The sequence below is a fragment of the Petaurus breviceps genome, unplaced genomic scaffold (assembly GCF_028583685.1).
Source record: "Petaurus breviceps papuanus isolate PSGF00001 unplaced genomic scaffold, PetGlider_PUasm1.0 187, whole genome shotgun sequence".
NCBI lineage: Eukaryota > Metazoa > Chordata > Mammalia > Diprotodontia > Petauridae > Petaurus > Petaurus breviceps.
In genome coordinates this window covers 23175074-23201792 of record NW_027185799.1, presented here as the reverse complement: position 1 = coordinate 23201792, position 26719 = coordinate 23175074, and the positions used below count along the sequence as shown (strand labels likewise).

General features: G+C 37.8%; 1 protein-coding gene across 15 annotated transcripts in view; it reads right to left on the bottom strand.

Annotated features, from left to right (window-relative positions):
- Positions 1-9876: 9876 nt before the first annotated feature.
- PTPRD (protein tyrosine phosphatase receptor type D) overlaps positions 9877-26719 on the bottom strand; it is a 2782277-nt gene continuing 2765434 nt past the window's right edge. For all 15 annotated transcript variants that reach the window (XM_069090737.1, XM_069090735.1, XM_069090734.1 and 12 more), the window contains 3 exons: positions 22414-22568; positions 18666-18801; positions 9877-13751 (listed from right to left, as the gene is read on the bottom strand). In XM_069090737.1, the coding sequence (XP_068946838.1) occupies positions 13683-13751; positions 18666-18801; positions 22414-22568 (360 nt within the window). In that variant the 3' untranslated portion in view covers positions 9877-13682. The remainder of the gene's footprint in view (positions 13752-18665; positions 18802-22413; positions 22569-26719) is intronic.

Here is a 26719-nt window from a genome sequence, read left to right as displayed (position 1 = left end):
AACTCTCACTTTTACTTCTAAACCTGAATCTTCTCATTTCATGACCTCAACAAGTCGTGATATAATAAGAACTCTGTTCTAGTTTTCCTAATTAGTAACTCAGAGAAGGGAGCAGTGATTCAGTCACAAGGACACTGCAAGACAAATAATTAATAACCATAAAACACTGTATTACACAGCACTAAATGAACACTAAAGAAGAGACAACCAAGTATCTTTTCTTTTCCTCCACAGTAATTAACACGGCATCCTATGTTCAGAGAAATCAGCAGAATGATTTTTCAGCCTAATCCATAAAAAGGGTTGTCTCCATTAAAATACATCCCCTTTTGTCTTTGCCTGTTAAAATCCATTTCTTTTTCTGGGACCTACTTGTGATGAGGTACAGGCTCTGGGAATCCCCTTGAACTCTGATTAAATCATCTCATTTGATGAGGCATCTGTATGAGGCAATAAGCCCTACATTTCGGCTGAGCCCAAGCCTCTGTTACTAGACTTCCCACCCTTGAGCCTATCAAAGTGAACTGGCCTAGTCTCAGGAAAGACTGTGAGATGATTGAAGCTAGAGCCCCTCCACAGAGGGGCAGTGGGGACCAATTAAATGACCCCTTTCCTATGGCTTCAGCCCCAGCCCCTCCCCCCTCAACAACTCCTGCTCAGGTCACTGAGGCAGGTCCCCCAGCCCCTTCTGCTGTACCCCAACCCTTTCCCCTTGGTTTGCCTTCCCTTTTCTTCTAGCCTAAACCCCCTCATTTCCTGCTTCCTACACCATCCATATCTCCTACTCTGCATCTCCCAGCATGGCTCCTCCCCTCTCAGGAACCCCGCTCAGGTCCCAGACACTGGTCAGGCTGAAGTGCCTCCCTCTGTGGCCCCTCACCCTGAGGCAACATCCACTCAGGCCTCAGCCTCTACTCCCATGGCAGTCATAGAGTTATCTCCTCTTCTGACCCCTTCCCCTCCTAATGTGCCAGCTGACCTTCCCCCTAAATTCTTCCCATTTAACTTTAGTCTTTATAATATACTTCTGTCATTTCAATAGGAAGATGAACCTACTAATATCCTGACATTTTAAGGTAACTGGTCCTTTGACTTGGTCTTCCTGACTCTCATCTCTCCCCTTTCCAAGTTATCTTTCTCCACATACCTGCCAAAAGGATAATCCTAAAGCACAGGTTGGACCATGACCCTCTTCTGTTCTAGAACATTCATTGGTTCCTCATTAATTTGAAGCCAAAAATATAAATTCTTGTTTGGCATTTAATGCCCTTCAAAATCTAGCCTCAGCCTGCCAAAGAGAGATTGGTTTTACATATTCCCCCTCATGTATTCTTTTTTTTTTTTTTAAAGCAATCGGGGTTAAGTAACTTGCTCAAGGTTACACGGCCAGTTATTTCTGGGTGTGGTGCTGAGTATCTGAGCCCAGATTTGATCCAGGTCATCCCAACACTGGAGCCGGTGCTCTTACTCACTGTGCTACCTGGCTGCCCCCTCATGTACTCTTGATGCTAGCCAAACTGGCCTAAGGCCTACTTGCAGCTTCTCTTATGTGGCATTCCAATCCCTACCCCCCATGCAATGAGCCTTGCAGGGAATTCCCCTTTCTCACTTCCCCCTCGTGAAAACTCACACTCCCTTCAAAGTTCACCTCATGTTCCACTTCTTAAACAAGGCCTTTTTTTTTTTTTTTGCTTTTGGAGGGTAATTGGGGTTAAGTGACTTGCCCAAAGTCACATGGCTAGTAAGTGTGACAAGTGTCTGAGGCTGGATTTGAACTCAAGTCCTCCTGACTCCAGGGCCAGTGCTCTATTCACTGAGCCACCTAGCCACCCCAACAAGGCCTTTCTTGATCTCAATCCCTGCCTCCCAATTAAAAAAAATTATCTTGTATATATTTGTATTTGCTTGTGTTCATATTGTTCCTCTAATCCCCATTGAATGTAAGCTCCTTGAGGTCAAGGACTGGCTTTATAACCTGGATTATACTAAGCACTATATGAATATTTGGTTGAATTGATATGAATGGAATGTTTTGAAATATGACTGATTTCAGCATTTCAGGAACTTCTTCCTCCAAAAGTGACCAAAACCCCATCCTGTTTAATTTCTATCCATATTGCCCCATGTATATCTCCCATGTAGAATCTGTTCTGTGAAGTGGAAACCTCATTTTCGAATTTCAGCAATTTATTACACAAAAATATCTCTTGGATTATCCTTCAATCTTGTTACAAAATTAATTGACCCATCGTATTTAGATGCCTTCAGTGAATTATAGTTGTGCATTTAATTATTTTTTTCATCAGTGGCAAATGATTTGCACTAATCTTTCTCCAGTCTCATTATGTTTTCCTTGTGACTGCTAGTATATTGTAATGAGATAGTTGGCTAGACTAAGGATGGAGATTGCAACTAGCTGTCACATGTGAAGATCAAACTCATGACCCTAATAAGTCACATTTATTTAGTAATCTAGACAATAGAGGTGAATTGCAACCTTTGTAGCATCATCAGCAATTCCTACCAATACAAAGTCCAATGATCACTTTCATCCCAACTGCCTAGAACAGCAAAGGAAATCTAGTACCTTAGAAATTCATCCCAGTGTTTTGCAATGTTTGCTGATCATTAATTTATCTGTATGAAACAATGAAATTTCCCAAGCTGACCATGTAAGTGTATTTTCTTTTCTTCTGGCCTCAGTGACAATGGAGAACTAATATTCACATTCCTGTTTAGCCCTTCATAGCTTTAAAGATTGTCTTCATGACCTTTCCTTTAAGTTTTTTTCCCGAAGATTTTATTTTTCTTTTCTTTTTTTTTTTTTAAGCAATCGGGGTTAAGTAACTTGCTTAAGGTTACATGGCCAGTTATTTCTGGGTGTGGTGCTAAGTATCCGAGCCCGGATTTGATCCCCAGGTCATCCCGACACTGGAGCCGGTGCTCTTACTCTATGAGCCACCTGACCGCCCCTAGATTTTATTTTTCAAAACTGTGACTTTTCTTTTGAACATTTTTAAGATCACAGCATCTCAGAATTAGAGACTATCTCAAAAGCATTTGGCCCAACCTATTCATGAACAAGAGCTCCCCAATTAGTCATCCAATTTTTCCTTAAAAGACTTTAGTGAAGGGGAGCTCGTGAACCTGTAAAGCAGTTCATTCCATTATTGGATAGATCTACTTATTAGAATACTTTTCACTACATGAAACTGAAACCTTCCTTTTGGTAACTTCCCCTCATTCCTACCATTTCTGTCCTCTGGAGCCTCTTACACGTGACAGTCTGTCAAACTGGAAGCCAGCTCTCTGTTCTTCTTATATCTTTGTTTTGCTTTTTTCAGAGTCTCGTAAATCAATCCTTATAAGGTGTGAACTAAAACCCCTTCATCATCCTGGTTAGCTTTCTCTAGATAATCTCCAGTTCATGAAGGTCCTTCTTAAATGCTCCTCGAATGTTGAATGTTACACTAAAAACTAAGCATAATACTCCAGGTGTGGTGTGAACAGGACTGAAGGTGAGGATTTCTTCTGCTTCCCAATTTTTAAACACTAAACCTCTTTTAATAGGAGAAATGACTAAAAGGATGTCATGAGAGAGATTAGTGACCAGAAGAGGAAGAAGTACAGCCATTGAGTGAGAGTTAGGGATAACCAATGGATGGCCTGCATTTCACATTGGTATCCAAATAGAGTTAGGAGATTTAAAGGAAGGCCATTGGGTAGACACCTTGAGAAGGATTTACAGGGACAAGATCAAATGAGATATTTTTAAAGCATTTAGCAGAGCACTTGGCACATAGCAGGAACTTAATAAATGCTTGTTTCCTCTCCTGCCTTTAATGGTGTCTAAAATTATATTAGTGTCTTTGGATTCTAGGGCATTGGCCTTAGACACTAGCTGTGTGATGCTGGGCAAGTCACTTAATCCTGTTTGCCTTAGTTCTTCATCTGTAAAATGAGCTAGAGAAGGAAATGGTAAACCACTCCAGTATCTCTGCCAAGAAAACCTCCAATGGGATCATGAAGAGTAGGACACAACCAAAATGACTCAAACAACAATAATATTCTAGGACATACTATTGTTTCTTATTGACTTTATGTCTACTAAAATCCACCCCTCATCCCGCCACCCCCAAACTTTCTTCAAGTCCCACTTAAGTTGTTGAGCTTAGAAACTGATGCCATATTATAATAAAGGCCTAACTATTGATACAGTGTGCATTGTTAAACATCTTATCTTTCTTATATTTCTACATAATGCTCATACTATTTTTAAGAGAGGCAGTTTGGCATAGTGGATAGAAAGCCAGACTCAAGGTCAAGAAGGACTGGGTTTATTCCTTGCCTTTGACACATACTGTATGGGCAATTCACTTAACCTTAAAATGCTCCAGGAACTCTCTAATTCTCTAAGTAGCAGAAAAATTAACTAATTATATATATATATATATATATATATATGTTGGTGGGGGAAGTTTTCCCATTGGAGAGCGGTGAAAGCACAAGTCTGGTAGTAATGTGATGCATACATTTGTATACACACATACATACATACACACACACACCTCATTCACTCAATAAATACTGTGTACCTATCATGTGCATAGTATGATGTTAGGTGCCCTGAAAGATAAAAACATTAATAAGAAATAATCTCTGCCCTCTTATAATATAGCATGGAGATAAAGGCATGTGTTCTGTCCTTTCAGTCATGTCACTCTTCATGACCCTATTTGGGGTTCTCTTGGCAAAGATAGTGCACTGGTTCACCATTTCCTCTTCCAGCTTATTTTATAGATGAGAAAATGGAGGCAAACAGGGTTAAGTGACTTGCCCAGGGTCACACAGCTGGTAAGTGTTTGAGGCCAGATTTGAATAGGCATCTTCCTGATTCCAGGCTCAGCATTCTATCCATGAAACTACCTTGCATGTTCAACACTATGTACATATGTTCTAATATAAAATGTGAAAGTGTTGACTCACCTTTCATTGAGAGGACCAAGATCACATCTAGCTAGTAGGATTAAAGGAAGATTAAGAGAGAAGATGACATGTGGACAAAGCCTGGCAGGATGGGGAGTAATTCGAGTGACAGAACTTGGAAGGAGAACATTCCAAGAGAATGAGAAGGAATTGTGTAAGCAAAGGGGACTTTTTTAGGGAATGAGCAAAGGTAGAGTGAAAGGGATTAGTGGGAGATAAAACTGGAAAGATATAATTGGACTAAATCCTATAGATACCCTTGAAAACTAAGTGAAAGAATTTGGACTTTATTTGGTGAGAGGGAATTTTCTAAGTTTTTAAGTTTTCTAAGCTGGGAGAGGAGGAAAAGGGCTGATGAGATTAAGACAAGTCAACAAACATTTATTAAGCACTTACCATGTGCCAGGCACTGGACTAAGTTTATGCTTAGAGAGGCCAAAGAAATGCCATCACTGTGACTACCCTCAAGCAACTCACATTCTAATATAGGCAAACAACAGAATTAAAAGGTCGTCTCAGAGAGGAGGATCCAGCAGTAGGGGTAACTGGAAAGGCCTCTTATAGAAGGCAGGGTTTAAGTTGAGTCTTGAAGGAAGCTAGGGAGCTGAAGTGATGTGGAAGAGCATTCCAGGAATGGGGGATGGCCAGTAAAAAGTCATGGAATTGAGAGATTGATAGTTGGGAAGAGGAAGTAAAGTATTTGAGGAACAGTAAGAAGTCCAGTAAGGCAGTTAAGTACTGCAGTATGCAGAGCACTGGGCCTGAAGTCAGGAAGACCTGAGTTCTAATTTAGCCTCAGGCACCTACTCTTTGTGTGACCCTGGGCAAGTCACTTAACCCTGTTGCCTTAGTTTCCTCATCTATAAAGTGAGCTGGAGAAAGAAATAGCAAACCACTCTAGTATCTTTGCCAAGAAAACCCCAAATGGGGTCACAAAGAGTTGAACACAACTGAGATGACTGAACAACAAAAGAAGGCCATTTTATATGGAGTATATGGAGGGGACTAAAGCATAGGAAAGATAGAAAGGGAAAAGGCTGTGAAGGTCTTTAAGAAGCTTGGGAAATGATCAGAATTATTCTTCATGCAGATTTACCTGGCAACATTGTAGAGATTAGAACCCGAGAAACTAGTTTTCAAGGTTTTAGAACTGTTAAGGCAAAAGGTACCTCACCTAGAAGTAGTGGAAATGCAAGTGGAAACAAATGGGGTGACATGAAGGATGCTGCCAAATTAGAAATGAAAAGATGTGGTACCTGATTGGATATAGGGGTCAAGGCAAGAATCAAAAATGACCTGTGTTTTGAGTGTGGATGGACAAACAATGATGTCATTAAAAGACTTGGGAAGTTAGGAGGAGGAACAGACTTAGAAGAGATGAGCTTGATTTTGAATATGTTGAATTTGTAGTGATTTAGCACAATCAGGTAGAAATGTATACAAAGGGGACAAATGGAAATAAAAGTTGGTCGTGAGTTCAAGGGGGGACAGCCAGATGGTGAAATGGATAGAATGCTTGCCCTGGAGTCAGAAGACTCATCTTCATGAGTTCAAATCTGACCTCAGACACTAGTTGTGTGACCCTGGGCAGTCACTTAACCTTCTCTGCTTCAGTTTCCTCTTCTGTCAAATGAGCTAAAGGAAACGGCAAAACACTCCAGTATGTTTGCCAGGAAGAATCAGGTATGACTAAAACAAATAAACAACTTGAGTTTAGGAGAGAGGTCAGGGCAGTCCTGAGATTTGGCAGCCAATTAAAAGGAAATGATAGCTGAAGATCAGGAATTGGGATTGTGTCACGTTTGACTGTTCTCTCTCACCCTACATCACCAGTTACCAACTCTCATTTTTTTATACAAATTTCCCATACATGCCCTTTTCTCCTTTTACAAAGACAATACTCTAGGAAAGCAACTCATAATCATCTGAATTTGCTCCAAGAGTCTCTTTCCACTGCATTCCATCCTCCATATTGCTGCCAAAGTTATTTTCCTGAACTATAGTTCTGACCATATCACATTCTTTGATCAGCAAATTCCAAGAACTTATTACTTCAGTAATCAAAAATAAATCACTTTGCTTGAAATTAAATTTTTTTCCCAACATAGCCCCCTCCTATCTTTCTAGTCTTTTTTTTTTTTAAAACATATAACTTCTTTTTAAAAAAAATTATTTTTTTGCTTTTTGGAGGGGGGAGGGCAGGGCAATTGGGGTTAAGTGACTTGCCCAAGGTCACATGGCTAGTGTTACTTGTCTGAAGCCAGATTTGAACGCAGGTCCTGCTGACTCCAGGGCTGGTGGTCTATTCACTGTGTCACCTAGCCACCCCTAACATACAACTTCTGTTTATGCATTATTTGGTTGCAATTATTCTTGCTGTTCCTCACATACAATGTTACCTCTCTTATCTGCCTTTGCTCTGACTCTCCTAACCTTTACCCTATGGAATTCTTGGCTTCTTTAAATCTCACCTTAAGTACCATCTTCAATACTTCAATAATACTTTCCCAGTACTCCCAGATAGATGTTAGTGCCTTCCCCTCTAAAATTACCATCTATTCTGTATTTATATGTTCCTATCTATGAACATGTTTGTCTCCCTAATTAGAATGAATGCTTTTTGAAGATGTGTTTTTGCTTTTTCTTTGTATTTCTAGCCCTTAATGTATTGCTTTACACATAGTAAGCATTTAATAAATTCTAGTTGATTCATTGTTACAAAGATAGGAAGAATCATATGGTCTCTACTCAATCTTACTTTAGAAATGAGGTTGGAGAAGAGGCCGGAGGATGAGACAAATGGGAGACCTTTTCCATTTAAGTCACGGCAGGAGGAAAAAGAATTTCAGCTTGTTGTCCGATACAACCTTGGGATCTCTTTTGTCAAAGTTGTTTTGTATTTATATTAGATGCCTGCCCACCCAAATAGTAACAACAGCAAGAACCACAAATCTTTACATAGCACTTGAAGGTTTACAAAGCTCTTTAACTATATTGTCTCATTTGGCCCTCACAACAACCCTGTGAGGTAGGTGTTATTGCCACTCCCATTATATAGCATCCAGAGGTCGAAAAAGAGTCAAGTTTACAAAAAAAGTCACAAGGCTAGGTCATGTCTAAATCTAAAACAAGATTTAAACTCAGGCCTTACTGACTCTAAGTTCAATGTTCATCCTGCAGTAACCAAATGATGTGATCAAGTCAGTCAGATAATTAGTCATTTTAGTGGGAAAAGCAACAACAGTCCCATCTGTAATTTGGCATCAGGTAGAACAAAAATCACATTTGGTTTATGGAATGTCTCATTTAATAATCACTCTATCGTCACACAGACTTACCACCGGTGAACTCTCTAGAGTTTACTCCTATGGATCTTCATTATATTTATTTCTTACAATTTTTTTTGACTTAGCACCATCATTCATTTCCTTTTATCATCTGCCCTTAAACCCATGGGCTATAATAACTTAATAAGTAGACTTTTTATTTTATCACACAAATGATTTAAGCTGAGCCTTAAATCTATAGAACACTTTTCAGAACATTCTGTATTGATCTCCCCAAGAAATGTTCTACATTAAACCTGGTACTCTTCATTCTTGGAAATGCCAGGAAGAGCTAGGAAGCTTATCTATATACATTCAGAAATTGTGATTGTACTTTAAATAATATATTTGCTTCTAGAGTATCTATCTTCCCTAGGGTTCAAAGATTGTTCATGTTCTGGGAGGTTCACCAATGAAATACCAACAAGGAAATATGTATGTGGGGTTAATCTAAAACATAGGCAGGGCTCTCTCACTGGGTCTGAGGAATAGTCAAAATCTATATTTTGTTGATGGCTTCCTTCAGTAGCTCAAAACTAGTTTTGTAAATGTTTAGGATCAAAGGACACTGACTTTTCCCATGACTCTTTCCATCAACTGAACTAGTTCTTGAATCATAATCATTTTGAGGAGAGTCTAGATGATCACAAAAGGCAGCATTGCAGAACATGGGGTTGGATGACCTGGGAATCAGTTCCTACCATTAAAACATACTGGTTGTGTGATGCTGGACAAGATACTTAACCTCTCAGGGCTCTAGGCAACTTTCTGAGAGCATAAATTACAGCCAGAGAAGTTGCCCAATTTGCATATTAGAAAAAAAATTGCACCAAGAATTTCCTACATCAATATTATCATGAGATAAATAAACACATCTTAAATTTAGAGATGGAGAACTTAGGCATTATTTAATTGAAATGCTCTCCCCGTTATCCTGTCCCCATTTTACAATTGTAGAAATAGAGTCTGAGAGGAGAAGAAACTAGTCCAAGGTTGGACTTGTTCTTTGCTGTTCTTTCTTCAGGGTATGCATTACCTTTCTCTTTCAATGAATCCTTATATAACTTGAACTTCTATTCCTTCACCCCCTTGATTGGCACCTAGTTTTGAAAAAACCAGTTAGAGTTCAAAGCCAGGTCATCCATCAACAAATCCATTTCTCCTCCCCACATTGCATCCTGTTTTCCAAATAAATTCAAGCACAGTTTCTTTAAGAATCTCTAAGTTCATGAATCTTAATTTCACTCTAAGCCAAGAACCCAGCCATTAATGATTTACTTGGAAACACTACTGAATCAGTAGGGACTGGACCCAAACTTCCTTTAACCTAGTCTGGGCATTTTCTCAAAAGAAATTACTTGAAAAGCATAATTCCAGGCAGTGGATACTGGCCCCTGTAAGATGGCCTTTAAAACAGCTGCCTCAATAAGAAGTACTGTCATAGCTTCAAGGTTACCATCACATTTATGTAGAAGGAAAGTGGCTAAAGAAGAAGAACAGGAGGAAATAAACGGTTTTCCTTTCAAAGCCAAGGTGTTTGAGGAGGGGAAAAAAGAACGAGGGCTGCATAACACTGACATTTTTATTAGAATTCATTTGTAACAAATGGAACTTGTGTCAGCAAAGAACTGATTTTCATACAGACGTCTTTCGCCACCAATGTAACGAAGTAAGAAAATAAAAAGCACGCCTTTCATTCTGTAAAACATTTACGCGTACTACTAATTAGAGGTAATTGTATTTTTTAACAAGCCATTTTACAAGTTATTTTTTTTATTTTTTCAGTCTATGCATCCAAAACGAGAGCAAAGAACACAATTTTTATTATCTTTGTAAAGACACTCCAAGCTTGAATGGCAAAGCCACGGGACAGATGGAGAGGATGGATCTGCAGCCTTCTGATATCTGCTGGAGTATCAGGGCACCCAAAAACCCAAAGAAAACCAAAATTTGAAAGAGAAAAATGAGTTGGGGGAGGGGAGAGATTAAAAAAAGAGAGATCTAGAGAGATAAAGAAATAAAATGAAACAAAAAAGAAAACAGGAAAGGAAAAAAAGCCACATCACCACTGCAGACTTTTTTCCCTCCTGTTTCCATGTTCTGTGTTATTTACATACACACAAGTGAATTTCAGAAGCAGTTTCTTACAGATGGGTTCAAGTAATAACATTATTGGGTGTAGAATCAATAGGGCAGTGCATAGTACAAAGGTATAGAAAGTGCAAATCTCCCTAGAGGCCCTTTCCCTCCCCTGGCTGTCCTCGCCATTGTCTAACCATGCAAATCATTTTTAAAAAAGAGATAAAATAAAGTTCTGTACAAATCATTTTTATATATTTTGATTTTTTTCCATTGTAACTAATTACAAAATTATACATAACTACACATACATAGGTAAATAATAGCACCGTACTTATTATGGTGATGAAACTAATTTCGAATCTTGGAGAACTATGAGAACTGTAGGTAAAGAAATTTACCTTGGAAATTAAAAGAAAAAGAGAGAGAATGGCTATACAGAAAAGTACAGAAAATGGAATGCACATCAATGACGCATTTAGGGTGCTGTCTTTAAAGACAACTTCCCGAACAGCAAGATTTCTGGAATAGTCTCCGCCTCTTTTGTCTGTGGTACTTTCCTTGTTCTTTTTGGTCTTGTAATTATTCTTGTCACTCGTTTTTAACAAATGGGCAGAAGTTTTCTGGAGAGCCATTGCTCTTAGACTGACAGCTCTGGTGGGCAATGGTCCTTCTGATTCTACATTTCCAAAATGGTGTGTTTCCATGATGCATGTCTGGCTGACTCCCTATGTTTGGCTAAAAGAACATTACTGCACTAAGTTATCTGGCACTTTTAATAACTCTTCAAAAGATACAAATTAAAAGAAAACACAACAATAAAACCACATAGTGCACATTTTTCTCTGGTTCTGATGTAGGTTATAGAGTCTCATTCTGAGGTAGCCTTCTAGATACTTTTTTTATTATTATTATTATATATATTTTTTACAAAAGTGCTCAAATACAATGCTTGCAAGTGTTTGGTCTCTTGGATTTCTTTCTGCTAGCAATGGGAAAATATGAAAAAAAATAGCCTTATATGTGGAATACACATGCAATTAAACCCAAACTGTGGTATTATAGTTATACCAAACCTCTTTCAGAGTTCCTCGGAAAATTTTTTTAAACAGTTGCTCGAAATGGTACAGGACAAGGCAAAAACCAGTACTGTCCTCCATGGCTTCCTACATATTTTCTGGGAAATACTTGATGATGTTTGGCGGGCTTTTCCTCCTACTTGAAAAATCCAAATGCAGTGTTGATGATGCTCTAAAGGTTGCCAATGATGTGTTTTTCTTTAAAACAAATACATCTAGTGCAGTACTACATGTTCCCGATAGCAATACTGGCATTACATGATTCACTTCTGAGAGCAGATTTGGAAGGGACTATTGGAAGGGAATTAGTAGCTTTGCGTGCTGTAGGGAATTATGGAAGGAAATAGGGCCCTGACTATCCAAATGCTTTGGGCTGGTATAGTCACTCATTAACATCCCCTACTCAGCTGAAATCTAGGAATGCATTATTACTCAAAGTATTTTTGTACATGTGCTAAAAAGATATAATGCTTTAATTGGAAGGTTAACAGATACGAATAACTAATATCAATACAAACAAAAAGTGAAAAAGAAATGCTATTAAAATAGGCATCAATTATAAGGCACTCTAAATGCAAAATTAAAATAAAAACCAGCATTTTCTAGGAATGCTGTATGCCACACAATGTTTCTGACTGAACAGAGCAACATGAGTTTGGCTTTGCCCCTGTTACATATCATAAATGCAAATTTTGTAGCACATACTATAGACAATATACGATTGAATACACTTTTTTTTAAACAACTTGATAGTTGATATATTACAACATTCTCCCCTCCTAAAGGGATATGCACTGACCTTTCCCACATGCACACCTCTTATTTAATATTTAATAATATGATTTTTATTGCACTAGAGGGTTACAAATATTGAACTTCATTGGAAGCCTCACTAACAAAATGTTACTTGGGTATGAGTATGAATTTGGGGGCGTGGGGTAGGGATTTAGGGGTGAGGTTTGACGACCACTGATGTGCATTCCTCATTTCCCTTAAAACCAAAGTTTTCTGAAATTCAGAAATGTAAAAATGTAAAAAAAAAAAAATTGAACGTGGTGTTCTAGATACTTTGCCCACCACTTTAAAGAAATCAAATTGTGGAAGAATAGCTATCTCTGTATTCATGAGAGGACACACTATATATATATATATATATATACATATACATCCATGAGGAATGGATCTATACATATCTATCTATATATATATATCTATATGTTAGCAGCAGCTTTATACTTTGCGCCTCCCTGTTGATTCCAAAAGAAAAAAAAAACCCAAATAAACAAAAAAAGAAAGGCAAAACCCAAACCCCTCACTTGGATTATCCAATTAAAATGGGTACTTCCTTGTACAATGAAACTGAACAGAAGTAAGTATAAAAGTAATATCTGACAAGACTGCGGTACTGTAGATAAATATAGGACTGCACAAAAATGTGCAAATTTTCAAATTATTTAACATTTCTACAGCAAGATATTACAGATAACAGTTCTACTGCTTAAAAAAATCTATGATTTTGAAATCAAAAATGAAGTTATGCAACTTTTGTCTTTAAATTCACTTCATTGAATAATAACCTTTTGTTAAAAAAAAAGAGGAAACAAGTTTACACAGTTAAAAATGAAGCACAGGTCAGCAGTATCTTTACAATACTAAAAAACTAAATCAAGGACTTTCTTTTTAAACATTCCCCCCTCCCCTTTCCCCTAAAGTGTTATTATGAGCAGTATGGTGGGAAGGGGTGATGTTGAAGCAGAGTCCATTGGTGTGTTTGTGGTTGTGGTTGATGTTGCTGTAGTTTTAAGGAGCCAGGAAGTGGCCTGCTTAACAAACATCTTGCCCTGAATTGCAGGACTCTCCAGATTTCCCCTTTCATGCAATCCTGGACAAGATGATGGTTCTTTGCAATAATTTCCTCTTCCCTTTAATTTCAACCAAAGTTGAATCCTTAAGGTATCTGTAAATGAAATCCTTCAGATGCCTCACCAGTCAGGATTCTTTTATTATTTTTCAGGTTAGATTATTAAACTGTGAATTCTTGGTCCACATGGAATAGTTTTTTATTCGTTTTTTTTTCTTTGTTTTTGTTTGTTTTGTTTTTAGTATTCCCACTGATTGGTCTTTAGCTAGAAGTTACAAAGTCCTTCTCCAGCACGGTGTATGGCTCAGAAGAGGCTCTCTGCAGTAAAGATCCGGGTAGGGGCAGGGGATTTTACGTTGCATAGTGATCAAAGCTGCCCAGGTATTCTAGTGCGGCACGGTAGCAGAACTGATACTGATCCTGAAAGAAGAAGGTGAGAAGAACAAGAATGTAAAGAAGGCATTAGGCTCTGTTCTTTTATCAAAACCGAGCTTTTTAATGGAGGGGAGAAAGGATGCAGCACGGGTCCTTATGAAGCCAAAACAAGCAATCAATTCAATCAATGCAAACAATCAATCAAGTAAGTAAATAAAGTCAGCTTCTGTGGCCTGAAAGAGGCAGTTAGTTCAAGTAAAGCACTTAGTGACCAAATGATCCTGAACATGTGGCTTTACCACTTTAAGTCTCAGTTTTCTCATCTATAAAATAGGGGTAACCATAACTTACAGTGCAGGTTTACATAGAACTTTGAGGGGCAGGGTGCCATGGTGGACAAGAAGTCTTGGGGCTCATGATAGATCAGGATTCAAATTTTGCCACTGATTTTTACTGATTGGGTTGACAAAGGCAAGTTACCTACCCCTTTTAGAGCCCTCAAGCAACTCTAAGGTACAGATAAGTTATTTTTTTGCATAGGTAAAAGAGGATTCCATACTAGGAATTCCCCCATACTAAGGAAGCTTAGGGTTTAGACAGCATCAGCATCTTTGTTACTGCGACATAACATTGTTTCACAAAACTTAAGAACTACATTTTTAATAGACTTCCCATACAAAATGCTAAAGTTATCTCTAACCTAAGTACAGAATAAGGAAAAGCCTGCAATTCCAGTAGAAGAAATTAAAATCATGTGGGAATTGGGTGAAACATCTATCATCCTGTATGCTATGGAAGTGGTCCCCAAGATGCTTTCCACAAACCTAGAACAGATTGGTGTACATTCTAATACTTCTTCTATTTCATTACAAAAGTAATGTTAGCTCTATATTTAAGAATCTACAGAATACTGAATGTAAAACAACAGCAGGATAGTGACTTTTTTGAGAACCTCTTTTGTCTGAACTCCACGAAAAGGATAAGAATGAGATAATAACATAAGAATGAAATAAAAAAGTTAGAGCTTTCATGTTTGCAAAATGCTTTACCCATGTTAATCATTTTAAGGGATGATGAGACAACAGATCTTGTTGTATGAAGATGAGCAAAAGAAATGCAAAATGTTCAGTTGAAGAATTGTAAGGACATGACAGCTGTATTTGGAAGGCTAGCTAAGGCATAGAAGTGAAAAGAAAACTGGCTTTGGAGCCAGAACAACTGCATTTAAATCCTCCCTCTGCTTCTTACTACCTGTGTGATCTTGGGTAAGAATCTTAATCTTTCTGGGCCTCAATTTCCTCATTTGCAAAACAAGGGATTTGGAATGCCCGGCCTATCATCAATACACAAAAGCACCTACTATGTGACAAGTATTGTGGTGAGCACTAGGGATACAAAAAGAGGTAGAAGACAGCCTCTGTTCTAAAGGAGCTCATAATCTAATGGGGGAGACAAGTAGTAAACAATTATGTAGAAACTATACACAGGAAAAATAGGAAGTAATTAAAAGAGAGAAAGCACTAGAATAAGAGGTGCTAGGAGAGGGTTATTTAGAAGCTGGGATTTGGGGAGGTACTTGGAGGAAGCCAGGGAAACCAGCAGGTGGATGATGAGAAGGGAAGGCATTTCAGGCATGGAGGACAGACAGCTTGATAAAATGTTCAGGACCGAGAGACAGAAATGTGTTGTTTAAGGAACAGCAAGGAGGCCAGTGTCACTGGGTCAAAAAATATGTGTCAGGGAATAAGATGTCAGAAGACTGAAAAGGTGTGTGGGTGGGTAGGTTACCCCTGAACACCAAGCAGAGGCTTTTTATATTTGACTCTGGAGGCTACTGGGAGCTACTTGAAATAACTGAGCAGAGGGGTGAGTTGTGGAATAGTTAGACCTATGCTTTAGAAAAATCAGTGTAGTGGTTGATTGGAGGATGGACTGGAGTGGTGAAACCCCTGAGGCAGGCAGACCCACCAGCAACTATTACAATAACCCAGGTGTGAGGAGATGAGTGTCTGCATCAGAGTATTGACAATCTCAGAGGAGAGAAGGGGGCATATTTGAGAGAAACTGCAAAGGTGAAATTGACAGGTCTTGGCAACAGATTGGAAATGGGGGGGAGGGGTTTCCTTCCAGCTGCCAACCTATGACTCCATGATCCTAATTCTACTTGGTTCTGTACAAGGTAGAAGTAGGGGCAATGTGTGGGTACAAGATGCAAAGAGATAGATTTAGGGTCAATGAAAGGAAAAATTTCCTAACCATTAGAGCATCTAAAATTGGAACGGACTGTCTTAGGAGGCAGTTGTTTTTCCATCCCCGGAGGTCTTCAAGCAAAGGTCTGGTGTCTAGTTGTCAGTGATACTGTAGAAGGCATTCCTGTTCATTTGATTGGTCAGTGTGGAAGAGTGGAAAGAGGACTAGATATGGGATCAGAGATCTGTGCTTGAGCACTAATTTTGTTATTTACTACCTGTATGACCTTGGGCAAATCCTTTAACCTTTTAGGCTTCAGTTACTCAGTTATACAATGGAGTAGATGTCCTTTAAAGTTTCTTCTAGCTCTAAATCTATAATTCTATCACCTCTGAGATTCTATAACCTCAAGTCCAGAGGGGGGGGGGGAACTAGATTCATTTGTCTTCTATGTTACTTGAAACAGACTTAATATCACAAAATAAAATTCTTATTGGAAAAGTGGTACCATGATGCCTATAAGCAAAATTTCCAGTCTCCCTTTTGATGCATATAAATAAGTGAATGAGGCTGTTGGAAACCAGTGAGCATGGGACAGCAGGCCATGGGAATTGTTTGTACTATGGCCTGGACCTCCTATGCCCTCATGGAAAGGCATTTCATTTTATTCAATCTAGATCACCATGAAAGGGCTTCAGGCGATCGGCTGCCCTGACACAAACAATCTGCTTCATTTCACATAATGCAACTTGATTGCTAGAGGTCTATAGCATAAAGACCTGAATGAAAATAACACAGAGCATGAAATAATCTTGATTTTGATGAGGAAGAAAACTGTTATTTCAGGGAGGGTCAATGCATTATAGCAGAGAGGGGACAAAGAATAGACAACAAAGACTCCTGCTGCAGGCATGGCAAGAGAAAAATAAATAAATGAAATAATAAAAGCAAGATTTTTCCAATGAACTTAAAACATATTTCCAGGAACCAATGGGGCTGAAGTGAGTATCGTTCATTTGTTTAAATGTGCTTTTATTTGGTACAATAAAAATGGTCATGCAAAATAAATGGAATTCACTTTTCAATTTTGTCACAGTGAGTATTTGGTTAAGTGGACTTTTGAGTGTTCTAATTTCTTTTTTTTCCCTTAAATTCCTTAGGCAATTTTAATAATTTTTCATTTCTCAAGCCAAATTCTGGTACTACTATTGCATCCTGTATGAGAGACTATCTGGTGAATATTCTCCAGACAATTATAATGAGACATTTTCTTCCTTCCAAGCATTTTTCCTCACATCATCTTTTGAGGTAGTAGGGCCAGTAGATCTGGCTGACTAAAACACCATTTAATGCCATTCTATGAATCTTCAGATCATCTGCATATATACTAGTAGACTGGAAAATGGGGGGAATTAGAAAATTCAGGGGTTTACCCAGCACAAAGCATGACAATGAAGGTATCAAAGATGGGAAATGGAGAAAATAAACGTCCTTCACAGGGCTGATGCTTAAATGAGACAATGTAACCAAAATGCTTTTTAAAGTTTGAAATGCTATAAAATGTCAGTTTCTGTTCTTTTTTTTTTGTTTGTTTTTTTGGAGGGCAATTGGGGTTAAGTGACTTGCCCAAGGTCACACGTCTAGTTTTTTTTTGTGTGTGTGTGTGTGTTATACCCATAGGATGATGGGTTTCTTCTTCTAGATCTTTATAGTTTGAAAGCTTTTTATTCCATTTAGTTTGGAGATTATGACCATCTGGTATAACCATATCTATTAAAACCACTGTTCTTGGAGTGCTAGGTGGTGCGGTGAATAGACTACTGGCCCTAGAATCAGGAGGACTTGAGTTCAAATCCAGCCTCAGACATTTAACACACACACACACACACAACTAGCCGTGTGACTTTGGGCAAGTCACTTAGCCCCAGTTGCCCTACCTTCCCCCTTCCAAAGAAAAAAAAAGCAACCCCCTCCCTCCAAAAAACTCCACTGTTCTTGTGACTGTGAGAAATAGTTCCATCTCTGATAATGTCCTATTTTCAGGGCAATTTAGCGGTGTAACTCTCCTGGATATTTTCAGGTCTGGATTTGTATAATGGAGATCTCTCACCTATCAGTGCATAAGACATAGTGAACTTCTGATGTATAATTTCAGTACTAGATCATGTGTTGTTGGTATCTGACAGGTGCTACATTTTTATTACAGCCTTCAGTGGCATGTTGCAGTTTCTACAGTTTCTTTGCATGTTTCTTTTTTTTCTTCCTCAGGACAACCCTTTTGTAATTGCTGGTGGCAATGACCTGGCACTGAATTGTCATGGAAAAAAAATCTATGCTTTCATAAACAAGTTCAGATGACTTATCCATTGCTTTGAAGCTTTTCTGTTGAAATATAATTGATTCTGTTCATTTGTGCAGATATCAAGCATGGCAGGGGGGAAGGGTGTCTTTCGATTCCATTCTCAGATCTTAGACATTTCACAGGTTCTATATAGAAGTAAGTCACTTTTAAGTTTCATTTATCTTCGTCCTTCTCATCTTTTTCAGTGAGTTTGAGATAAAAAAATCACTTTATTATTATTTTTAAAAATGTGTCAGATATTCCATGGAGAATCCAAAATGACCTAGGTCTACCAGAATGCCACTGGGTGGGTGTCTGTTGCAAATTTCTTCTAGGTATCACTGGCTTTTTAAAAGGGAAAACAAGAGCTTGTTTCTTGTGAGATTTGATACCACCTGTCCCCCACAAATGCAGATGGCTTAACTCACCTCTGTCTGTACCATGGCTGGCCGTTGTGTCCTTAGCATTTTGACAGTCTGGAAGATATCTACAACACCTTCATATCTCATTCTTTCCAATACAATGCTCAGTGTTATAAAGACACCTGTTCTTCCAACACCCGCACTATAACGGGAATAGAGTACAAGGTTAATCAATGGGAGACTCTTAGATGTTGTCACTTACTTTAGAGGTAGATATAACACTTATCACAACAGTGTCCTCAAACCAGAGAAGGAAGTCTTCACACAAAGGCCTGAAAGGTATGAACACTTCGCATGAAATTAGATAGGGCCTCACCCAAATTTAAAACAAAACAATACGGACTATTCTTGGGCAAATGCAAAATTATACTACATGTAAGAATAAAGGAATGTGATTTCATCAGCATAGGAAACTATATAAGAACAATTTCCAAAAACATATATCTCAATCTGTCTATGATTTAATAGATAGGTCTTTTTAGTTACTTAAGGCATATAGAGGTAACTTGCCCAGGGGTCAGATATCTAACAAGCGTCAAAGCCTGGATCTGAATCAAGATCTTACTGACTCTATGCCTCACAGGCCATCCAATACCCCACACTGCCTTTTATATGGGGTAAATAACAGTGATTAAATGCTCCAAAATACAGCAATCCTATGAAAGCCACATTGGGTCATTCTGAAATAACTCAGCAATTTCAAAAAACTGCAATAGAGTTGGATGGCAGCTAGCATACATAAAATGTCATTCTTATAGGCTGTATCTGTGGGCCCTGAAATTAACTTGAATATTCAGTGTTTAAAAACTTGAACTGTTGGTGGTTCAAGTGAGTTCAAATAAGGACACAAGGATGATGACTACCTTTTGGACATCTTTGTTAGTACTTAATCTCTTGGGGGAATCTACTTTTTTATATGAGGCAGGACACACACACACACACACAAACACACATATCTACATAATATACATACCCATCATATGAAAAAAATAGCCAAGGACACAGACTGAACAAAATTCACTTCTGATTTTGAGGAGGAAGGGGCATTTCACAGCAGTTAAAATACCAGAATTCTCTTTGTTGTATATGCAACATTTTGGGGGTATTTTCCACTTTACCCACTCCTCCTTTTTTCTTTATTACTTTAAGACAACTCTTCAGAATCTTTCCAGCAGCAAGAGAAGGAAATTAATTCATAGCTGTACTCTTAAGAAGCAAGGAAGCATCTGGAGGCTTAGGTAATGAGGAAAACAGTGAATAATATGAAAAATCTCTACACTTTCAGATACTAATTAAGCAGCCTGTGTAACGCTTGGGTACAGTCTGTAGAAAACGGATGGATTCATTTACTTTGGGTTGTAGCTGACGAGCATATACAAATAGTGTGCCATCTCTTTGTGCAAGATCTTTCTAAAGAGTCAAAACAGAAATGTTAAGTGATGCTTCTAATCTTTCTGGCATTCTTTCAAAAGTAGCCTGCTCTGCTGACTGGTAGATGGGGCTTTTCTGTTAAGAAAGGCTAATTGATCACTTCCTAAATAATCCAGATGGGGTAAGAGGATGGTCCTACAACTGAGCAACCCTCACCTGAATTTTGGTTGTGCAGACCTAATTGTAGTATTTCAGGCTTTCCTCCTAAGCATTGAGTGACCCAGTTAATTGACTAGTTAATTTGTACGTTAAAATTAGGTATAAATAACAAAAACTTAGTGGTGGTTTCTGGGACTATACAGTTCCTTGAAGGCTGGAACTGGTTTTATTTTTCTTTGTATCCTTAGTCCCTAGTACAGTTTCCCCAGACATACAGTAATTAGTACTTAATGGGTGTTAGTTGAAAGTAAGCTTTAGGGAATGGTTAAACAAATTGTGCTCCATGAGTGTAACGGAATATTGAGTGAACTATAAGAAATAAGGAATCCAGAGAAATAAGTGAAAAGTTATATGAACGGATGCAGTATGAAGTGAGCAATACAAAAAAAAAAAGAATATGTACAACATTATAGGAAGGACAACACCACCAACAACAAAAAGCAGAATGGAAAATTGCCTAATTAGAACGGCCAAGGTTGGCATTAGGAGGGGTTCAAGAAGTCTCTCCTCTCTCACAGAGTGGGGGACTATGGATATGGGACACCAATTATACTGTCACATGTGGTTAATGTGTTGTTTGAGTTTTGTAGAAGTGACTTTTTCTCTTTCTCTTTTAAAATCTTAATTTCAAGAGAAAGTATGCTGAGTAAAAGAAGAGGATGAATATATTAAGAAATAAAGGTAAAATAAAAAAAACCCAAATTATATTAATAACCATAAAAGATAAATATACTTAAAAAACAAATGCTTATTGGATTGAATGGTCCTGGAATTCCTGTGTCTCTAAGACACAGCCTCAGTCCCTAAGACATATCCATATTACAGTGTAAAAGCATAAATGATAATTACAGTACCTAAGAAACTAAAGAATACATTAGTCTGAAGCTACTGAACATCTTTAAGAATCAAGTATTGGTCAAATAAGAGCTTTTCAATAATAATACCAAAATCATCAAACTTGGTGATATCAAAAATAGATTAGATAACAGAGTCAAGGGTTAAAATGACAATAGAATGTTGAGGCAATTATCCAGACAAAAAAAAACTGAACTGGCCAGTTTTCCTGTTTTGATTAAATCCAGTGTAAAATTATCTAGTTCTTCTTATCCTTTTGATGGTGTAGAGAGAAACAAAAGGTTTTTGAATTATTGGACTAGGAAGCAAAATACTGCAATAAAGTGGGTTTGTTCTTATGATACATTACATTTATTCTGCTAAGAACTATACCTTTACAGAACAGTACTAATATTTAAATATTGATTGAATCTAAGAAAAAAAGGTTAGAGATTAAAAATTAAAATTCCATGGTAATGAAAACTTAAAATATAAAATAAATTGAATAAAATTAGATATTCCTTTGATACAATGTTTTAGTGCACAAATCTAAAAAAAAGTACCATGAATATCCTTTCCAAATAACTTCCTTCCCTTTTTTTCATTAATTCTGATAACTCAAATTAGAAGACGCTATGGAAACTACTGGAAATAATTAACTAGGAGAGACTCCATTTTCTGATATAGTAACAGTTTTCAATTTGATAGTCAATATAACTGGTATAGATAGTATTCAGATTCATTGTACAACCAGTCTATTAATGGGCAAGAAATGGAGTAGCAATTGTGGAGTGACTGCTTTTTATGAGTATTTGTTAGTAATACTATATTAGGATGAAGGAGTATATGACTATGTGGAAGAAAAAAAAATTCTCAAAATAGAAACCAGTAGAGCTTTCAAGGAAAAAATCTAACCCCACTTCCTGTTTTATGTATAGTCTTCTCAGAGAAAATAAGTACTTTTCAGGAATTTTCCAGTTTCACCAGAAGATAGAGGAATAAGTCATTGCTTTTACTTTTTAAATACATAATACATTTTCAAGAGTTTAATTGTAAATTCACTATAACAATCTACTTAATATTCACACTTATTGGGCACAGATCTCTCTTTTTTTTTTAAGCAATTGGGGTTAAGTAACTTGCTCAAGGTTACATGGCCAGTTATTTCTGGGTGTGGTGCTGAGCATCTGAGCCTGGATTTGATCCAGGTCATCCCAACACTGGAGCCGGTGCTCCCACTCGCTGAGCCACCTGGCTGCCCCACAGACCTCTTTTCAAAGATAATCATGCTTTTAAAAGAAAATTAATTTAGCACTGATTCTCAACTTACCTGCAATGGACTGAGATAGGCCCATCTTGTCCAAACTGTTCTTTTGTTTTATGTACTTGGCCAATGAAGTCAATGAAACCTTCTCCAGATTTTGGCACCCCTTGCTCTGGCCAGTCAGTGAATTGGAATTGCCTCACTGTTCGGGACTGACCATCCTTTAGAGGGACCACATGTTAGAAGAAGGGTCCAAGATCATTCCATGACATGGCAGCAGTCACAAAAGGTTAATTATTTTGTAAAGGACAAAGGGTGGGAGGAGAAAGGAAGAGAGAGTTAGGATCATAGTTAATCAGAAGCTTCTAATCACAATTCCTAATGAGTTGAGCTTTTGCTCAAACAACCAATGACATACATACCTGGCTCACACATGTAAAGATGCAATTTCATTAACCACTATCATTTCTACTTACACATGTTCAACTCCCATTAAACATGGAGGTTTTCATTTAGCTTTGTGACTTTCCCTTTCTAACTGAAATCAGTCAACCACTTGGCTGGAACCCTAAAGAATGCAGGTTCTGTATACTCCTTCTGAAACAAAACATGCATCCATGTTTCCCTAAGCATGCACACCACTAAAATGTGTCAAAATCTAAGTGGTGAGTCCAGGTGTATCATATATTTATAACTAGAAGAACACACACCCCAGACCAAAGATTTCATTGATGTCACTGTAATCCCAAATAAGCTGGGCTTGCTCATTTTCTAGTATCATCGAACTGCAAATGGTAACGTTTAAAGGATCTGACACAAATTGAGTAGCCGCTGTTAACCTTCATGCCTCCTGGACAACCCACTCATCTTGAAGGCATCCTGTTTCTAGCCATGACAGAGTAAAAAGCATATGCTACGTCACTGTGCCTTTAAGCAGGAAGTGAGGCATCTTTCAAAGAGAGAAAAGAGAGCATTAGCAACTAAATGCTCTATCCTGAAAATGGACTTCTGCAGGGTTGACCTCTTAAATCACCCAGTGCTCATTGGATAAAGAATGTGGAAGAAAACAGCCAAACAAATGAACGAACAAATAAACAAAGGCAGAATGAAAGCTTGAGGCAAAAAGATTCTTTCTTTTCCAAAATGATTAAGCATGATTGCTCTGACATGTGAAATATAGGTCACTTTAAAGATAAGAAAAAAAGATCTCTACTGTTTCTTTCTGGAGATTTTTCTTCTTCTCCTCCTTTTTTTTTTCTTCTTCTCTCTCTTTCTCTTTGTCTCTTAAAGCTACTGCCTTCGAACCTTAAGAGGTAGTAACAGAACTGACTACTTCACAGGAAACCTATCTGCTTTTGCATTGGAAGGAAAAAGAAATATATTTGTAGCCTTCTCACTACCACTGTCTGGAGATTGAGAGGGAAGGGAATGCCTTTCAAAATCTGTGCAAATGAGTGAAATTTCATTTATGAGGGTCATCCTAATTTTGGGGCCCAGGTATGTGTAGCTTTCCCAGGATGTAAGCAAGATACAATGCTGATAAACATTTTTCTTTTGGCCTCAGTGCAAGGAGGGTAACTTGGAGAGAGATGGCGATGGATCAGCAAAGTTGACAATTTCCACAGGAACCAGATGTGATGCATGCTTCAGTAGCTGCCTGGAGTAATTAGGGAGGTTCCATCAACTAGGTAACAAAACCAAGACGTAGGGAACTAACCATTTGGCCTAATACCAACTGATGGTGAGTTCCTGCAGGAGCCCAATTTCCCCTTTATTGTTTCAGGAGTAGCAAATGCTCTGGTTCCTTTGATCATAACATTAAATTTACAAAAGGGCTTGAAAGCACAAGAAAGGAGGCTAGGCAATATATGATGATATTTTTTCTCTCTTGGACATCCTTGGGATTTAGTTTCTGACTACTGTTTTTACTAATAGCTACAGGAACCATATGAGTAAATCTTTACAGTATGAAGGAGAAATCACATGATTGAATGAAATCACATTTAAAGGTTACCTTTTTAATAACACTGTAGCTTTGAAAGCCAACATGCTTTCTAAATAGGTAAGTTCAAATTAGAAATAGCAGGAATAAAAATCAGAGAGTACTAAAGTAGCTATGATAGATATAAAATCCTGGGAATCTCTTTTTGAAATGTGAGTGAATTTTTTTCTTCTTTATTATTATTTTAAAAAAATTTATTTATGGAACAAAACAAGCATTTCCATAACATAGTATAATAAAATAGATGATTGCTTATGAAACTGCAAATCTATTATGTACAACTTGCCATTCCTTTTAAATATATGAGAAAGTTATCAGTGAAGAAATTTCAATTCAATCTCTTTTACTGATTTCACCTGGGTTTGCTTTGAGTATGACTAGATTTGTGATTAAGGGGAATAGATAAATATTTTTTATGTTTGGGGTTTTGGTTCATATTCCTTTGTTGATTAGCACCTCTAAATATATTCCACCTCTAAATGACTTGCACTTACAAACATTTTCTAATTTTGAAAGGAAGCATGGAAATTTTATAATAGTGTTGAAGGGTTATCAGGACTTTGAGCAAAGATTAACAATGAATACTTCTACAACTTTGAAGTTTATATCTATATCTATATATCTTTATATATGTATGCATGTATATATGTATGTATATACCCTTACACACATATATGTATATCTATAAAATTTGATTCCCACAATAGACTTGTTGAGCAGATGTTATCATCAACATTTTTACAGATGGGGAAATGAAGACTTTGAGAAGTTAAAAGACTGGACTATGATCATATAGGTAGTGGCAGAGTTGGAACTCAAACTCAGTTCTTCTGAATCCAAATCCAGTGACTATTTCATTGTATCAGATGAGTTTTCTCAGACCAAAGCAGATGCAGTAGCTGATTCAAATACAGTCAATTTCAGCACAGTTAAGATTTTAAACTTTCTGACTCAATGAGTTTGTTAACTTAGGCCAACAAAACTTTTGAACATTAAAAAAAAAATTATAAAATTTTTATCAGGTCATGTGAGCATGTTGGAAATGCCTGTTCCTGGGGGAGGCTGAGGCTGATAGGCCACTTCACCGTGGGAGTTCTGAGCTGCAGGAAGGTGTCTGTACCAAGTCTGGCATCAATATGGCGGGTCCCTGGGAGGGGGGTAACCAAAAGCTGCCTGAGCAGAGAACTGGCTTAAGTCTGAAATGGAGTAGGTCAAAGTATCCTTGCCAGTCAGTGGTGGGACTGGGAATCTGAGTGGCATTGCACTTTCATCCCGAGTAAGATAGGGGGGACCGGTATCAAAAACAGAAGGAAAAAATGAACAAGAGAAAAACAAAAGCAAAAAACAAACAAATAAAACAAAAACAGAAACAACTTTGGGTCAGTCTCAGCGTCCAGTCTGGGGGATTAGGAGATAATGTTCAAACATGATTGGTTAAGAGATTTGCTTTCTAGGAAAACAAAGAAACAAATAAACATTAAATAAAGCACTATAACCTGGTGTTCTAGTTCACCATCCCACTGTAATTTTTCCAAAGACATAGCAAAGTTTTGGAGTGATTCTGCTACCCTATAATGCCACTTTGAAATCATGATTTGGAAGTGGCCATACAGAACATCTCACCAAGAGTGGAGTCTTAGAGTCAGCCTAAGATAAGAAATGTAAAATAAAAATTAGCCAGCAAGGGTCATGTATGGGTACATAGTTCTTGTGGATAGACACATTAGAGCACTGAGGAATAAACCATGCCAGGGAGCAAATTAGAATGTGCAAAGACCGTCAGCTTTTAAAAGAATGCTATTTGCTTTGAAGTTTTAAAATCTGACCAAATTAACCTTCCTGCTCACATGACCTACAAGGTTTTACAAAACAACAACAGATTTATAGCCGTAAGTGATGAAAAAGGCAAAGAAAGCTCCAAAGAGAGCAAGAGAAGGTGAATGGAAGTATAACCTTGCAATCAGTAAACGTTTTGCAGCACAAACACTTACAAAGTGCAATCCTAAACTTGTGCTGCCAGATGTTAAGTCTGAAATAAAGCCAATTCCTGGTTTTTGTATTGAGTTTGCCAAAGAGAGGACAAGTTATCATAAAAAGAAAGAAGGAAGGAAGGAAAGAAATGAAGAAAGAAAAAAAGATGGAGGGAAGAGAGAGAGGAGAGGAAGAGGGAGAGAGAGAGAAAGAGAGAGAGAGTGAGAGAGAGAGGAACAGAGTGAGAGAGAGGAAGAGAAGGAGAGAGAGAGGGAGAGAGAGAGAGGAAGAGAGAAAGAGAGAGAGAGAGGAAGAGAGGGAGAGGAAGAGAGAAAGAGAAAGAGAAAGAGGAAGAGAGAGAGAGAGAGAGAGAGAGAGAGAGAGAGAGAGAGAGAGAGA